General features: G+C 43.3%; 1 protein-coding gene across 1 annotated transcript; it reads left to right on the top strand.

The window, feature by feature from the left end:
- Nucleotides 1–18,187, top strand: polr2m (RNA polymerase II subunit M). Its single transcript, XM_035419514.1, has 18 exons — nucleotides 1–249; nucleotides 2,017–2,106; nucleotides 5,035–5,100; nucleotides 6,337–6,498; nucleotides 7,165–7,257; nucleotides 7,424–7,537; nucleotides 8,423–8,575; nucleotides 9,758–9,883; nucleotides 10,154–10,282; nucleotides 10,898–10,992; nucleotides 11,219–11,324; nucleotides 12,108–12,191; nucleotides 12,504–12,565; nucleotides 12,653–13,025; nucleotides 14,826–15,016; nucleotides 15,362–15,967; nucleotides 16,050–16,269; nucleotides 17,266–18,187. Exons 1-18 carry the CDS (start codon nucleotides 118–120, stop codon nucleotides 17,407–17,409), a joined length of 2,946 nt encoding a protein of 981 aa, XP_035275405.1. The 5' UTR covers nucleotides 1–117; the 3' UTR covers nucleotides 17,410–18,187.
- The last annotated feature ends 452 nt before the right edge of the window (nucleotides 18,188–18,639 follow it).

Raw genomic sequence — 18,639 nt, 5'->3', positions numbered from 1 at the left:
CTCTCTCTCTCTCTCTGTCTCTGTCTCCCTCCTTGTTCTTACAGTGCCTTGAGAAGTGAACAGCGATTGGGCGGTAGAGGTGTGTGTGCGTGTGCGTGAGTGTGTGTGCGCGTGTGTATGTGTTTGTGCTCTGGGGACAGTGTGGGAGCAGCAGGGTGGAGGTGCCTGTCACATTTGGGAGTAGACATGCAGAAGTACAGCTCCGGGGGATCAGTGACCACCACCACCAGCGAGGATCTGCCCAGTCAGGTAAGGAGCGGTGTGGGTTTGGGAGTGCCGGGCACCAGGGCCCCAGGACAGAGGGAGCCCCCTAGCCTAGCCAGGCCTATTGGCAGAGCACACGTTCGCTTGCTGGAGTTCTTTCACTGTCTTTTACGACTACCCCTCCCTTTCTTTCCACTAATTTTGCTGGCTCTGTCTGGCATGTCAGTGTGCTAGTGGCTATATTTTAATAGCTTGTATTTCTGCTAATAATTCTCTGCTAGTTATTGGTGAGCTGATAGAATTTTCATGATTGTTCTCTGACATGTTTACCACCACACCGGGAGGCATTCTGTCATGTTTATTTTATCACTCCACCCTGCTCAGAAGAATACTTCCTAGTATTAAAAAACACTTAACAGAAAGGGATTTGTATAAGGCTAACTCCGACTCTAATATATATATATATCATTTCAAACTGGAGGAAAGGATTATAGAAAGAAATCAAAAAAGAAAATAATAACTGGTTTATGAGTTTGAGCTGTCATTAGTCATCAATTGTATTTTATCATTTTTTTGGCTTTTTGTTTCTGCTTTTGAAATTCAATACTATAATTTAAATTGACTATACTTTTATATGATGTATGTATTTTACCTAGTCAATTTCATTATATTTATTCTATTCTTCTAATCTTGGTCTATTCATTTATTTATTGTAATATGTTTTTATTTATATTATTTTTGTATATTTTTTGTTTATAGTTCATTCTATGTCTGACCTGTACTGTAAATCACTTTGGGCTGCAAATTCATAGTATGAAGGTCTATATAAATAAAGTTAATAATAATAATAATAATAATAATAATAATAATAATAATAATAATAATAATAATAATCAGCCCCTAGTGATCATCATAATTTCATGCTTTCTGTTGAGAAAACAAAATCTTTGGCAACAGACTTTTTTTGATTGAGTATTGTACTGTACAGAGCTGTACTAAGGTACGATCTGCTTTATGGTACTCTCTCTGTACTTTGCTCTTTTCACTCCCTATTTTTCTCCATATCTGGCATGAGGAATCAGATTTGTAGTTCCACCCCACCACTGCAGAAGCCATGTGCACACTTGTAAATGTGTGTTTCCAGTAGCCACTACTAGCCACACTGTGGTCTTCCAGCTGAACGGCACAGCAGTTGCTGTGGTGGGTAAGGCAGGGAGAACCCTGCCAACTGAATCCCTCACTAGTTCGGTCAGGCTACGGCCAATTTCCCTGCTAGAATCAGCCCTGGAAGTCAATACCACTCAGCAAACCACAGCACTACAACCACATGATCTTTATAGACACACATCCTGACACCTTAATTGTGTGCTGTTTTGAAGCTGCCTTGGGTGTAACCTGTTATGTTCCTTGGCTTATATTGTGAGTCTCACCAGGAGAAGAGTATAGCGATTATTAAGTATTCATGTTATGAATAACACTTCGTCTGGAGTGACTTGTATGTAATTTGTGTTTTTTGTCCAAGAAATAATATAGTACTACTAAGTATTAAGAATTCAGTTTTTTAAATATTAAATTATTATTATAATATTATAGTTGTATAATTATTATAGTTGTAATATTATCATTTTACAACCATATTTTTGAAAAAATGTAAATAAAGATTTGAACAGAATGTTGCATATACAGTTTGTAGTGTCATTTTATATTTACCTTAAATTTAGTTCTGCTTGTATCCATGTGTATCTAGCTCGTAGCTGTTTGTCTACTTGTGTCCAACTGTGTTTGATGTTCTCTATCTCCTCATGTGCCCAGAGAAGGATTCAACGTCTGAGACTGACCTTACACTCAGGTGAACCCTCTTCTGGACAAGATGAAACCAAGAATACCACAGGAAAGCAAATGGTGAGTTTCTTTAATTTACTGTCATTTACAGAGAACATCAGAAATGTCCTTACTCAAACTGAGAACAAATCTTTATTCCTGTGCTCTCTGCCTGTACCACTGAATCCTAACCTTTACCCCTTACACTCCACCTGTGACCCTGAAACCTAATCTTTACCCCTTATTCTCCACCTGTGCCCCTGAAACCTAACCTTTACCCATAATACTCCATGTACGCCCCTGAAAGCTAATATTTACCCCTAATACTCCACCGGTACCCCTGAAATGTAACCTTTACCCCGTATACCCCACCTGTGCCCCTGAAACCTAGTTCTTTACTTAATTTGTTATTGAATCAGAAAATACAGTTGAGGCCGTGCAGTACTGTAAAAAACTGCGTTCTGAATGGTTATCATATAAATACATTGCATATAAAAGGCACAGGAGGCCTATTTATATAATCAATAAATATAAAGTTTGCAGATCAAACCAACAATTAGTGTTATAAACAAACATAAGTACCACCATACTGCTAACTTATCCCAAAAGTAAATCTAAAAAGAAGGAAAGTGGATTCTAAAGGTTCAGGGGAGCTATGGCGCAGTCTTTATCAGAATGAGTTTCTCCTGACCTGACTGCAGTGGGCAGCTTAGTCCACCATGGGGGAAGTAGTGTCTCCACATACGTCAGTATTATTTTTGAGGTTTTCTATGCTGGGCACTGATGGAGCAGGACAACCCTGACAGCAATTGACACTGGTAAGAGCACAGCGGAGTTCACACATGACAGGCTGTGCCATGAGGCAGGTATCTTCAGTACAGGAGTCTTTTAAGCACTGTGCCAGCTGTGCGCATTGCCTTCTGCCCTCCAGCTGTTAGAACCTCTCCCCCCTCCCCGCCCCCTGCTTAACGAGCGACTCTGACCTGACAGGACTGAGGGCGGAGCGCTGCTCAGCCCCATTGCGCACGGGATTAATTACTACAGCCCATTGACTCTGTGCTATTTGACGGATCGGCGCTGTGCGAAGGTGTATTATGCCTGTGCACACAGAGTACGAAAGAACGCCCGGGGTGCAAATTACCTCAGGACCCCTCTTTACCTGCGCAGCCAACCTGTGATAAATGCATCAACAGCACCTGTGCGCCAGCGACTATAGTGCACCTTACAGCATTTCCTCCATCTGCTGTACATTAACATACTAATGTATGTAATGAAGGAACATACTAACGCTTAAAAAGAATAAATAACCGCCTGACTAATTAATTCAACAGACATTCAGGCCTCATGTTCTCCACAGGACGACTGCCATGCCTGTCGTGAATATTAATAACTTTGGTCTGCTCTCTGTACGCACTACACGTGAGCTACTCGAGCCGAAATTCAGGGCACCACGATGAATACTTTGTCCGCCGAGGAGAAAAAGGCAGTGCAGAGGGGTGTCTTGGCGAGTTCGGTTTCATTCACGACAAAGAGGGAGGCGGTGATCCTGGAATTAGAAGGGCGTATCTGGTAAAACTATCCCTCCTGCAAGCCAAGCCTAGCTGCGACTGCTCATGGTGTAATATAGCAGGCTGCTTAGAACGGGGTGGCACTGCCTCACACCGATGGCAGATTATGTGGATGAGTAACATACTTGCCTTCAGCATTGTTCTAGTTTTCAGTTAATTGAGGCAAGGTTCATGTATATCAATGATGTTGATATGAAAATATCATAGATGAGGTCAGTTATGTTATACTGTATATGCGAACAACCATCTATAGAAAATAACCGTGTACTGTATATGCATCATATAAATACGGTTGAGGTGGTTGACTCATGGACTCTGGAAAAACAGGACTAAGATTCAATGATTAAACAAAGGATAAAGGGCCTCTTTGTGTTAAGAGGTGTCATCAAGTCTCGATGAATGCATGTACAGTGCATTCACTCATGATACATCATGTAAGTACTGCACAATAGCTGCCTGCATAGCTGAGTGCACAATTAGACGAAGGACGCTTTCGATAGCTGACATTTGCATCGCCGTCTTCCGCAACCAGTGGTCCCTGGTCAACCGTGAGTGCGAGTAGTAACTCCGGTGTATTTTCTGAGTGTCTTTCACAGGAAAACACTGAAAAAAGCTGAGATGTATCTTGGGAGGAAGCCTGTGATTAAAACCCTCAGCTCAGAGGATGTGAAAAGAGTGACGTAATCGTTTCCCCCGTCTAATTTCTCCTGGACCTAGAGACGCCTTCTCATTTTGACTGTGCAAAGCAGTAGCCTCTGCTAAAAGGCACAAATATTGACACCATGTAATAGGTCTTACCTCTTTCCAGAGATGGGAGACATAACAAGATTTAATAAGCCGAAAGCATTAAGGCAGCAGTCTATGCAGGCCCAGCTCACATTTGCACAAACATACTGTATGCACTACATAACTGCTTGTTTGGTTAATCGGGTGTTCAGAAATCACTTGTTCCCCTTACTGTAAATCACGCTTTATAAGAGCATCTGCTAAATTAATGTAATGTAACGTGATGAAATTTAATGTAATATAATGACTGGTTTCTTATCCAGTGTGCGTGAACAGTACATTTAACAAGTGTGCAATTTACAGTATACTGTCAAATTTTAATGAGCAATTGTAACAACAGAATTAATTCAGAAACATGGGTGACAGGGAAGACATGAGTGACTGAGTGCATAGCTGAAACTTTTATGCCCATGTTATGAAGTACAACAAATTTATATTTCACAATTGCAAGCAGGCTATTACAGGTACTGTACACCCCCCAAGACCAAGTTATTGAACCAACAATGTGTGATTTTGGTACACAATGAAGCAGCGGGGATTCCAAGGTTGAGGCAGATCAGTTCAGACATGAGTTCTTTTTCAGCATTCTGATATTCAGAATTTGATTTCAAAGGTCTGCATGTCAGAGAAATTGTGTGCTGTTCTTTTTACACAGCAGGAAGAGAAAACTGCCAATGGGATGAAGAGGAGAAGAAATGGCTACGTGGAACCACCAGAGCAGGTACTGCTGGAACATTGACAGAAAACAAGTGCTCGCTCTCGCTCTCTCTCTCTCTCTCTCTCTCACTGTATTGCTGGAGCATTGACAGAAAACAAGTGCTCTCTCTCTCTCTCTCTCTCTCTCTCTCTCTCTCACTGTATTGCTGGAGCATTGACAGAAAACAAGTGCTCTCTCTCTCTCTCTCTCTCTCTCTCTCTCTCACTGTATTGCTGGAGCATTGACAGAAAATAAGCTCTCTCTCCCTCCCTCCCTCATAGTATTGCGCAATAAATGCTGCCAAATTGTCAAATATGCACACACCCACACCAACACCACCACTCCCAGAACGGGTGTCAGCGTACAGACTGACAAAGACGTCATTTCAGTTTCTATTGTTGTGTTGTTAACTGTGCGGGTGGATTTCTTTCTTCCGACTCACGGACAGCAGGCCCATAAATCCTGTTTGATTTAGATTTAGATCTAAAAGGACAAAGAATGCGAACCGACAACCATGATTTATGTCAATACATTAATTAATATTACATTAAAGAAACGACGGTATTTCTTTAAATATAGTTCATGACACATTTTTAATATTAAATAAAAAATGTATATGAAATATAATTCAGAATTATATGCATGTGTCATAGAATATATTTTAAAGTCTGAATAATCGTATCATAAGTTAAGTTAGAATTTCAAATGTGGAACTGGCATTACCTGTTATATTGGCCTAGTTCAGTATATGAAATGAGATTGTAAATAATAATTAATTACAGATCACAAAACTAACTTTTAATTACTCATCAGATACTATGGACCCCTTGTGTATTAATATTAATTCACATTAAAATAAATGAACTGCAAACTACTGTATCATAATCATGCTTCTTTCTCTCTCTGCATGCACTTCTTCGTACTCATAGAAAATCAGGCTTGCAGGGAAATGATCCCCACGAGACAGCAGGAGCCCTTTTATTAGGCTGCAGAAACATGACACCACTGCATTTAGGCCCATATTTTCTTGCATTGTTGTGTCTCCAGTTCTGAGTACTCAGCAACGTTGCTGGAAATGCCTGAGCACATGCACGTTCGCACACAAACACTTACACACACGCACACACACACACACACACTCACATAAACATACACGTGCACCACACAGACAGGGTAAGAACACACATACACATTTATGCATGCATGTACAGCTACACTATTCCTCTGGAAACTTGACCAGGATGACCCTGTCTTTTGCAGCACCCCCCTGGTGTGACCAATGGGGTGAGGGAGAATTCGCCCCTGCGGCTGCCAAAGGTGTATGGTGCGGTGCACAGGAAGGGCACAGACGGCCAGCAGGAAGTGATGGCGCGTGAGTCATCTGTCAATCACCTGAGGGACCAAATGAACTACATCCGAGAGGTGAGTGGAGGCCAGCGCTCATCACAGAATGACCTGAGAAATGAGCTGTGTTACTGAGCACAGTCTGTCCCAGCCAGCACTGCTCAGCCAGCACTGCTCAGCATAAACACAGTCTTACCCCACACAGCACTGCTCTGTGTTACTGAGAACACAGCCAACACAGCCAAAGCACAGTCTGTCCCAGCCAGCACTGCTCAGCATAAACACAGTCTTACCCCACACAGCCCTGCTCTGTGTTACTGAGAACACAGCCAACACAGCCAAAGCACAGTCTGTCCCAGCCAGCACTGCTCAGCATAAACTCAGTCTTACCCCACACAGGACTGCTCTGTTTTACAGAGATCACAGCACAGACACAGTCTGACCCACCTAGCACTGCTCTGTTTTACAGAGATCACAGCACAGACACAGTCTGACCCACCTAGCACTGCTCTGTGTTACTGAGAGCACAGCCTAAGCACAGTCTGACCCAGCCAGCGCTGCTCTGTGTTACTGAGAGTAGATGAGTGGAAGCATGGATGGATATGCAATGCACAGCACAACAATAATTCTCTAGACATTCCATTCACTTTTAACTAAAACACTAATAACAAAGTAACATTGTCTATTCAATATCTTCTTTACCTTGAGAATGAGGTGATGTGAGGAGGCCTCTCTTGCCTGCAGGTCAGAGACTCCCTGGAGAAGGTGAGGGAGCGCATGTACGGCCAGTTTGGAGGAATGCAGCAGTCCATGCAGAAGCTCTCTCAGGACATTCGGGTGAGCGAAGCACGTGTAGCACAAAAAAACGAAAACTCCTCCATCACAAAACAAATTTGATGAAGTCATGGTCAAGTTTTCTGTCACTTTTACACCACCCCGACTGGTACTGGTACTGAGGGTACTGCAGACTCTGACGTGGTGTGTCTCTGTCCTCCCCCGTTAGACTGCCAATGCCCAGAAGCAGAGCCTGGAGATGGAGGTGAAGACCCGGACTGCCGCGATGGACAGCTTCGAGCAGATGAACAGCTCCCTCATATCCGCCAACATTGACCTGCAGGTACACGATTATTGACACTGTGGTGCGGCCCTGATTAAGATGTGGCTTTGATTATTGACACTGTGGTGTGGCCCCGATTAGAGACACTAAGGTGTGACTCTAATTATTGACACTGTGGTGTGGCCCCCGATTAGAGACATTTTTGTGTGGGTCTGAATAGCAGCACTCTCATATGGCTCTGATTAGTCTCAATCTTATTAGTCTGATTAATGACATTCTTGTGCAAGTCTGATTAGTAACATCTTGGTGCGGGTCTGCTTGGTGATTAACAAAACTTGTGTGGGTTTGATTAGTGACACTCTTGTGTGGATCTGATTAGTGGCACTCTTGTGTGGATCTGATTAGTGACACTCTTGTGTGGATCTGATTAGTGACACTCTTGTGTGGATCTGATTAGTGGCACTCTTGTGTGGATCTGATTAGTGATCCTCTCATATGGTTTTATTTGTGGTAGTGTTTTGTAGATCCGATTTTATGACACGTTTGTGTGGGTCTGATTAGCGAGGCACGCATCTATCATTCATCTGGTTGTCCAGTTGAAAAAATAAACATAGTGATGGACACTAAGTCTTTTAGTCCAAAGTTAACACTTTAATGGCTTCAGAAGCACGTTATCATTTTAATGGTTAAAGAATTCACTTTTCCGCAGTTCAATAATATTATAATAATGTGGTATCGTTGTAAAGTTAATTTGCAGACACCCGAACCCCTTACAGTGTATGGCGCATTCCAGCAGGAAAGAAAGCAGAGTAAAAACTAAATCAAAACTAGTACAGAGCCGTAATGTGCAGCCATTTCAATAACACTGAGTATTCTGTCATCTCTGTCCATCTGGTTGCTGAAAATTGAAAACCTGTGCTGAAAGGTGAATGGGTCTTTTCGCAGAAATCCCTGCTGGAGAAGTGTGTGGATCGGGCCGATGCCAGGGACAAGATTCAAAGTTTGTGCAGCTCCTGTCAGCAGGCAGAGGAGACGCTGAGAGAGAGAGACAAGGAACTGGCTGCTGCCCTGGCAGCGAACCGGTCCCTCCGACTGCAGGTACTGCAGGCACCCCTGGCGTGTGCCTTCACATGGTACAGTCCAGGATTCTGGAACATGGTTGTAAGCCTTTGTGACAATGTATCAAAGAGAAATCCAGGGGTCATCCAGACACACGGGGCTATGCTAAATGAGAGAGGGGTGGACAGTTGACACAGCTGGAAAAGCTATGGACATGAACGGCTACGTCTGAATAATGTACGATGGCGGGTAGGGCAGTGCATAGTCAGCACAGTACAAATAGAATCACCTGAACCTGAGAGAGAAAGAGGCAGCAAACACTAGTTTCAGTTCCCAGTCCTGGCCTTCGGAAACTATTTCAAGCATCTGACATGACGTTATAGTATTAGCAGGATATCGACACCCTGCAAATTGTATAGCAAGAGATTAACCGTGTATGCATACACACCCGTGAGAAAGGTGAAATGCTATTCACTGAGAGCAAAACGGGAGGAAAGGATCATAAGCCTGTGTGCAGTCTGCAATATTTTCCGTAAGACGAGCTGCATTTATTACGTATGATAAATGTAAATATTGGTGTGCGCTGCCGTCTTGAGCAGCACCCGTGAGATTGGCAGCTCTAAGGGTCCGCCTGACAAACGCACTGTGGCGGCGGCTCAGGTGTGACTGATGTGTCATACCGTCACGGACATAACCCTCACAAGCCAGGTCACAAGACAGGCAGGCAGAGGCAGCGAGCTCTGGAGAGATGCGATTGTGGTTCTTGGGGGAGGGGTTTGTGGGTAAAAACATGCTGAGTTTGCCGTGCGGAGGCTTTGATGTGGCCTCCAGCTGGCTGGACCTGAGCCGCCCTCCTCCCCGCCTGCGTCTCATGGCCCTGCTGTTCTGATGATCTCCTCTGCCCGGGCCTGATTCCGCTCGTCAGCGCTTCTTCCGCGTGCGGTCGATCGTCGGGGCTCGGGCTCACGTGTTTCCACTGGGCCACAGCTCACGTAGCCTATCATTCTAACCCCTCAGTCTGAAAAGAGAGCACCCCTGTGACAAACTTAAGAAAAATAATGAATTTCACTAGAAAACTGTGAAAGCTTTTTTCTGTGGTTGACAAGTATCATTTGTTCCCATATATATATATATATATATATATATATCTATATAATACTTCATACTGTGCCTGCATCAGTTGTTGGGTTAAGCTTGATTTTGCTGTAATTTGTGCATTAGGTGGAGGTCTCCAAGGAGGCAAACTCCCAGGCGCTGCAGGAGACGACTCGGAAACTACAAAACCAGTACGAGGAGCGGCTGCAGAACGAGCAGAGGAAGCACAGAGAGGAGGTCGAGGCACTGCGGGTACTAACTGAGTTACTCCTTTCTCACTACTCACTCCTAGTTACATTGCAGACAGGCAGGACTCAATAGGAAAACAATAGGAAAGTCCTTTGAAATTTGCTTGCTGGAGTGCGTAACTGTATCACAGACAAAGTACATTGTCTCCATCTAGTGGTCAGCTTTAGACATTTTCATTGCTGTTGAGATTTTTAAAAAAGCCATTTATTAATGAGGAAACGGCATGCTGTTCTTATGGAGTGTATATTCTAACTTCTTTGGTTTAAAATCCAGGCACAATTAGATGACTACGTGAAACGCCTGGAAGAGGCCGAGAAGAATCTCAGGATTGCAGAGGCAAAGATCGCTGAGCGGGATCAGAGGATTATTGAAGTGGAGCGTCTCCTGGACTGCATGGACAAGGTAAGGAACCCAGAAACACATGCTGCTGTGGACTGCAGTACCGCAGACCAGAACAGTAGGTTTCTTATGCTCTTCCTCCCTTTTCTCCCCAATTTTGAAAGCCTAGTCATGTTCATTCTACGATTTTTTAAGAGCACAGACAAGCGTGTGCTCTTCTCTGAAACATGAGAAATTGCCCCCACTTCTCTTCATACTACGGTCGACATGTCAGGGTCGCACAGACATGAGTTGGAGGAAGACACGTTATGTACCCCTCAGCAGGTGAACCGCAAGCACCCAATCGACCAAAGGGAGTCACTGGTGCGTAATGAAACATTGTCATCCGTACCGGTTTGAATTTATCTTCCTTGGGTGACACTAGCATAATGCATTGTTTTGCGGGGCTGCCAGGTGCAATCAGCACTGACAAGGTCCAGAATCTATACTAGACCATGGGACCCATCCATACACTGGAACAGAGCCTTAATAGGATGAGCCACATGCCAGCTCTGCTTTAGTTTAAAAAAAAAACATTTTTAACTGACCAACAGAACTTGTTTTAGTTGGTTTTCGTGTTCTGGAGAAATGATACATTGCTGAAGTTTCCTAAGTGAAAATTGGTCTGCACTTTGACAGGAAAAGAGTCAGCTGCAGCAGAAGCTCCAAGAGTGTGTGACACGTCTTCACAGGTTAGGAAACACTGACCAGGTGGATGCTAATACAGCCAAGAGGTAAGCAAAAATCAATATAGCAGATACTATTCTAAACATCTTACATATAGACATATATAAAAATATAGATACTTTTGTTTGTCACTTTGGATAAAAGTGTCTGCCAAATAAATGTAAAGTAATATAATGTATACATATTTAGGTATGTACAGGTGTGCAGCGAATATTGGATCTGGTGCCCCCTGGTGGCACTGACAGGAGTTAGCAGGAGTGTGTTTTGTTTCAGGGCTCAGAAGCTGGAGGGAGAGGCCTCGGGACTCAAAGAGAGAATCAAACACCTGAATGATATGGTGTTCTGCCAGCAGAGGAAGGTGAAGGGCATGATAGAGGAGGTGAGGAGGATAGAGTGCACACGTGCATTTACACAGGAGCACACACGCATACCTATACACACACACATACACACACACACAGGCAGATACAGTAAAATGCATACAATCATGTATTCAGGCACAAATACACAGAAAAAGCAATAATGCATGCATTCACATACACAAATGTATACATGCAAACAAGTAAAAACTGTGCATTTGCATGCACAGATACACATACAAAAATCATTCAAACACACAAAAGCCAAAATGCACACAATTACTGTATGTACGCAAACACATATACACATGCACATTAGCAAAAAGCTCACTGTCCAGGCATTTTCACATACTAATGCAGGCATCACGAACGTTCACAGATAATTTGTGATGTTATCCGAAACCTTGCACACTTGAACCCTAGCATTCCGGTAACATGCAGAAGATGAATACTCACACAGCAATGCTTTTCGACCTGATAGAGGTTCAACTTGGATCAAAATATTGTCTAGCAAAGGTGCATAATAGAACCTCAGTGTGTGAGCTCTACTCTTTTTCATTGCTGATTCTTACAAATCTGCACCTTTTGTGATGAGCGTATAACTATACTTACAGAACAATGCTTCACCTGACTTTTGCATGGGTTAAGTAGGACCCTCACAGCTGTAGCTAAGGAATGGTATTTTACTTTAAGTAGACAGTAAAGGGAATTAAATACAAAAGCAAAAATCCTGGCACTTAAACTTGCTAATAATTACTCTCTCTTTCACATCTGTATTTTGTCCTTTTCTGATTGGAATATAGGTTGAAACATTACGGAATAAAATGGTACAGAAGGATATGTTCATCGCGGACCTGTTGAATAAAATCGCCCTCGCTGAATGTGAGGTAGGACTTTGGAGGTTGGATCCAAAACTTCTAATTACTACACCTCTCTCAGACCTGTCTAATATCTTGGACGTATCATATACTCACAGAATGGCAGAGTCAAAGGCCCTCTCTAGTGTGCAGGTATGCAGCGTTTCTGTCACACTGCCATTTTGTGTGTATGTGATACAGGCTGTCCAACCTACTCTTGGTGTTCCTTTAGGGTGTCAAGCATCTCCTTCATAAAACCAAGCCTGACTCTCCTTCCTGGCTTCCTCCTTTCCCTAGAATAATGAGTTAGAAAGCAAGCTGAAGTATTTTGTGTCTATGCAGAAACTGAGTGCAGCTCCAGTACACACAAGAGAGATTGGAGTGGGCTGTGACCTTCCTCTTAGGTAAACACCTGCTTTTCATGGCTCAGTATCAAATCAATGTTGTGATGAACCTGACGGATTAAAGCATTTCCTGTTTTACTGCAACAGAACTGAAACGCAGGCAGGAGATGAAGCCCAGTCCAGGCCGGTCAGACAGAGTCCACTACCGCGCAGTCGAGTGGAGTCCAGTTTGCTGAATTACTCTCCTGTGCAGTACAGCAGGTGGCTCCAATCCAACAGCGCTCCGCTCAGTAAAAGCACGACGAGCTCAACACAGTCCCCCCCTTCCTCTGTAAATCCAGTCCAGTCCAGCTCAGCCCAGAACGGCACGGAGGCGTCTGCTTCACCACAGACTTCCTCAGCCCCCTCGAGTCCTGAACGCTCCACTCCAGCTGTATCCAGTATGCAAGCGAGATCCATCCAATCAAGAATAAACACACCTTACATGAAACTCTTGGAAATGACCCCAAAAATGAACACTGAATGAGAATAAGAATTTACCTGTGTTGTACTGGTCCCCAGTTTGCACCTTCTGTGCTGTTTGTATGTGAAATGTTACAAGAACTGTCCTTAATGGCATCTTGGGTATTATTCATAAGCTTCACGCTGTGTTATTTTGTCAATAAATTATGATCTGAAAGTTTTAAAGCCTTATTTACCTCACAGAGCATAGAGGTAAAGGAAATCATTCTGTATACATGTAAATAGTTTGTTATAAATTTGTATATATGTACTTTAAAATGATATTTTTGATGCTTTATGTTTTGTTTTTGTTTTTGTTTAAAAAGAATGAAGTGCTAAGGTTTTACGATATGGAGTTTGAACTTATAACAGTAAAAATTTAAAAAAGAATATGCTGTATTTGTAATGCAATATGTTTGTGATGGAGTATTTCCTTTACATTTGCTCAGGACCAATGTACTATTTTATTACTGCTCAATTATTTCCACAAACTATTCTAGGTTTTATATTCTACCCTTTTGATTAACATACTGACAATCCCCTGCTAAATCATGATAATGCTCTGTCATAATTCTTCTTGAGAAGAGAAGAGAAATGCCTTGCCATTCAGAGCCAATGGCACTGTTATATCTCTCTACACTGCCATGTCTGTATACATGAACCCCCTGAATAAGACCTGCTTTTTTTGTTTTTGTTTTTTACAGAATGTAAATGGGTTTCTATTCAGTGCCTGTGCTGTGTGTAATAAAGGTAAAAACAGATCCACTAATAATTTCAGGCATTAATTTTTGAGATCTGATTGAATCAGCTTGTCAAAAACAAGCTCTGTTTCCATTGTCAAAATGCAGTGTATGCAACCTAGTATATTTTACAGTAACCACATAGCAATTGCACTTTCTAGACAAGTCACAATAAGGTACCACAAAACATCAAAAGTGTTCCTGTGCAACGTACCTCACTATCAAATTTCACATTTCACAGTTTTTGTGGCTTGCGGAAGTTGATGAGAAAGGAAACAAATGGTAACCAACCTTTTCAAGCCCAAGATCACTTTTTATTCCAAAATGTAGGCCGAGATCCACCACTCCAATATCTTCCAATTAAAACCCACTTACCACAAGTAAGACTGTTCATTATCATATTTATTTTTACACTTTATGTTACGACAGGCTCAATGTACGTGCATACATACACACAAAGAAAGACACAGTTGTGCAGTTATCTGTTCAATGCACAATATTCATATTTACGGTAGGCCTATCTGTTCAATGCAAAATATTCATATTTACAGTATCTGTTCAATGCACAATATTCATAAGCCTATTTACTTTCTCAATTCAATGAATAATATTCATATTAGTATCTGTTCAATGCACCATATTTAGTTTCTCAATTCAATGAATAATATTCACATTTACAGATACCTTGTCATGTTAGTCCTGTAGTTTTATTTTTACTTTTGGAAGCCAAAATAAACATATTGATGCTGAATGCACCTTAACTAACATAACAACATCGACATGGCTAAGGCCGGGTTCGGCGAAAAAGAAATCAAAAACGTATTATTTCCACCCGGAATGTGAGCATGAATTTCTTTTCACGTCAGCGAATGAGAAGACACGTCCCATCGCTCCGTCCTCATTTGCCACCTTTTCGCCAGACCAGTGGAGGACTACCACTAGAGCGCGTACAACGTTTCTCACGGAGTTAATATATTTTCGACGCTACTTCCGCTTAAGCTTCCGGTTTCCATACAGCAGATGCAGGTGGTACAGGGAGTTGGATGTTGAAGTGCGCAACGCGATAAACAGCAAGTTAGCTGTCCGTTTCTCTTATATTAGTGACTGGTTTGGCAACGTTACTTGAATTTATTCGTTTTCGATTTCGGAAGGATGAAGTAATGTCCTCATCGTTGACTGAACGGCAGGGATACACTGGTGATCTTCTAAGCAAGAGTAAAGATGAGCTCTGTGAAATTTTACTACGCCAGGAGAAACTACTTTCTAATAAGTAAGTTGGACGCCCACTTGCCAACGAACTAACTGTACATTTAGAGACAGTTTGAACTATCCTCCGCTTAGCTATTTTTGTAAATATCACATTTAAACGTTGATACTTTTTCTTTCCTGATACCGTGTGGCATTGTAGATATTGCTTGAGCTCCTGACTACTGTCAATAATTATATAGTTTATAGTGTACAAGAAAATTGCAGATCAGTAAGTTGATGAGAATTAGTGGCTTTCTGACTCCACTGAACGTGTGTGTATTGCTACTATGTAACGCTGATGTAATAAACTTAGTGACGTGTTACTGCTTGCTAGTTTTAATATGATTGATCTCTGTTGGCTTTCCAGGAGGTTCATTCAGTCCCTCCCCGATAAAGGGAGGAAGATATCAGACTTTGTGCAGAGAGTGCGCCTGGCCCTAGCCCACCATGAAGAGGAGGAGAAAAGGCGCAACATGTTGTCATCTGTGAGGACAGAGTTTCAGTCCAAATATCAGCAGGCCCTGTCCCAGCGGCAGCCTGGGAATCATATAGACACACCCAGTGTGGCGCTCTCAGAAACTTCCCAAAAAGCCCAGCAGGGTACAGTCTCAACTCCCGAATGGGTCGACCAGAGGGGTTCTCTGTTGAAAGCCCCCCCTGCGGTCCAAACTGTCAGTGTGGATGAGTTAAGCGAGACTGCTGTAAGCATGGAGACGGTGTCTGACGGTGTTGCGGGGCTCTCAGTGGCCACTGATAGGACAGAAGAAAAAGACCTCGCTGAGGCCTTGGAAAAGGTCACGCTGACAGAAGGAGCAGTTTCCCCCACCGGTTTGTCAGCAGCTGAGCACAGGGGCCGCGCTGGAGACGGTCCGTCCCACAGCGAGCGGCCGCAGAAGAAACCGCATTACATAGAGGTGCTGGAGAATTCTGAGACGAATCCGACCACTAGGAGGCCAAAGTTCAAGCCCAATCAGTGAGTAGTGTGTGCTAGTCGTTGTTGTCATGGAGACTTGGAGGAGCACACAGGGGTAATGGTGACTCCTTGGTCTGCGCAGGCTGCTCCAGAGGACCGACGGCTCCTCGGCGGGCTCCTCCCCCAGCCGGTCCCCCGGCGGGGTGGCCCACCTGTCCGCCGATGCCCGGAGAGAGAGGGACAGGAAGCATCTGGATGACATCACTGCCGCCAGACTGCCTCCGCTCCACTACAGCCCAGCTCAGCTCTTGTCGCTGGAGGAGTCGGTCTCCCTGCAGCAGGAGCACAACAGGAAGTGCGAGGTGAGTGAGGCGTGTCACGCCCTCTGGCCTGCTGGTGGGCGGGGCCAGTGGGTGAGTCTGTGCAGACCCATATAGATGGTAAATGGACTGCATTTATATAGCGCTTTTATCCAAAGTGCATTACAATTGATGCCTCTCAATCGCCAGAGCAGTTAGGGGTTAGGTGTCTTGCTCAAGGACACTTCGACACACCCAGGGCGGGGTTTGAACCGGCAACCCTCCGACTGCCAGACAATCGGTCTTACCTCCTGAGCTATGTCGCCTGTGGAGAGCCATACAGCCCAGATATCAGTAGTTCAATTTTGATTGTGTCTTTAGCCACTTCCTAGAGGACCCATGTATCTATAACTTCACACATAAAATGCATGTACTTGTTAAATTTGATTTGAATGGGAAAGTTATCTTACTGGTCCCATGTCTAACGGCTAGGGATGTACATTTCAAGACATTTGAATATTTCATCACTTTCAAGGTAGAATATTTGAACAAACAAACCTTGCTTTTTTGTGTGACTAGCTCACTGTAAAGAGAGTTGCACACACGCATGTGTTCATGCAGGAAAATATATTAAGATCTGTTGTTTTCTGCAGTAGGGTTCTTAGGTTGTGCTTGTGGAATTGTTTATGAAAATACTGTAATATTGACTCTGGTGATGATGGGTCCTGTAATGGTCAAACTCCTGGCCAGTCGTCAAATAAAAATATGTGTTTTGGGGCTGCTAGGTAGCTTATCCTGGTCTTGTATTGAATTCCTGTGTGTAGATGCGCTCCGTGATCTGTTACCATATCCAGACTGCCAGTACTGACTAAATATGCATGGTATTCTATCTCATCCTTAATATACCAGTACACAACCTTGTGTTCAGTCTGAAGATGGAAGACCATGAAACCACTGCCTGGGCATTAGCAGGATTGGCTGATGCATGCCTGTCAGCTGAGCGTACTGAATTTGTTTTTCTCATTTCACAGAGTGGGCATTGTGTGTTTTCTGTTTCAGGAGCTGCAGGCCAAGATGGCCACTCAGAAGCTGAGCGAGCGCCTGGGTGTCAGCATGACGAGCTACAGCCCGGACGTGGACCAGGCTGCTGGGTACAGGGAGACGCACGCTGACGGAGCCCAGCCCTCCTCCGACGAGGATTAGATCAGTGTGAATGTGGGCGGAACCTTTCTGCTTTCCCCGTCTGCTGATTGGGCAGAGCTGTGGGCAGTCCCAGAGGGGGAGTGTTTTAACGAAAGCTTGAAAGGCGGTTGGGATGGCCGTGGAAAACTGGTATGGCGCTCGTAACGGTAGACGCACTGAGTGAGCATGTCAACTCTGGGGCACAGATTCATACAGACTTGGCCGACTCATGAAATGATGACCTGCTCTGCTGGTCCCTAAACCTCAACAGAAACCTCACTCTGATACCTTGTGATTCGTAATCTCATGCAGTATTGTCAGGCATTCTTTTATAACGTCCAGGAGTGAACGATACTCTGCACTTGACGCATCGAATGTCAGTCATGAAGGAGATAGCTTTTATAGCGCATTTCAGTAAAGTGTCTACACAAGCACTACCAGTGACCACGCTGTATGTCCTCAGTGTCATGTATAAACTTCATATGCCCAGAAAATGGAATCCTCAGGAACAGCAAAAAACTGCTTCTATTTTCCATTTGCTAGTGAGCATTGTGGTTATTATCATTTGCGGTTTTTACCTTTATTACTTTTAGAGTTATGAAACTCTAAGTACATAGAGTCAGAAGATAACTTTCAAAGTGCTTTTAAAAAAACCAAAATGGTGAAAAATTGCATATGCACGATTTTTTCTCAACACTGATGTTATGCAAAGAACCACGGAAAATAATTATGAAACCACTGAGTCAACGTATTTTTGTATGTTTTATTCCTTATTTAAAATAAAACTTTCCATACAGTATCACATCTATGTTTATTTAATTATGCTTGAATAAATTCATTATTCCATTTTCACTTGAATGAGCACATGGACATTTAATGCGCTTTAATATTAACGTGTGTGTGAGAGATAAGATTTCGGTTTTGTCCTTGAATGTTTTCCTACTCCTTTGTAAGTTTTATGAACCAGGGAGGACGTGTTTTTCAATGTGGTGACGTTATCAGTAATTAAATCAGTGGCGTGGATCCGAGGTCTGTAGGTGGGCAGTGAAATATTGAGAACTTGAAGTATCTAGGTCAGCGACGGAAGTTCCTGCATCTGGATTAGATTCAGCATCATGTTTCTCCGCAGACTGGCAGAGCGTGTTGGGCTGGCAGCTGCCGGAGATTACCGAACGCAGTCACAGTTTTAGTTTGATTGCTCAGATAAGGACGGGCCAGCGCAACATTTCTCAGAATCGCGTTCTCCTCTCA

This window comes from Anguilla anguilla, chromosome 5 (genome assembly GCF_013347855.1).
Source record: "Anguilla anguilla isolate fAngAng1 chromosome 5, fAngAng1.pri, whole genome shotgun sequence".
Taxonomy (NCBI): domain Eukaryota; kingdom Metazoa; phylum Chordata; class Actinopteri; order Anguilliformes; family Anguillidae; genus Anguilla; species Anguilla anguilla.
The sequence above is the reverse complement of the archived record's forward strand: the minus strand, read 5'-3'. Positions and strand labels throughout refer to the sequence as shown.

Coding starts and splice junctions, on each gene's coding strand:
- polr2m (XM_035419514.1), top strand. CDS start 118: ATGTGTTTGTGCTCTGGGGACAGTGTGGGAGCAGCAGGGTGGAGGTGC. Junction 5,101..6,336: donor ACGTGGAACCACCAGAGCAG/GTACTGCTGGAA, acceptor TGTCTTTTGCAG/CACCCCCCTGGTGTGACCAA. Junction 16,270..17,265: donor AGCACAACAGGAAGTGCGAG/GTGAGTGAGGCG, acceptor TTTCTGTTTCAG/GAGCTGCAGGCCAAGATGGC.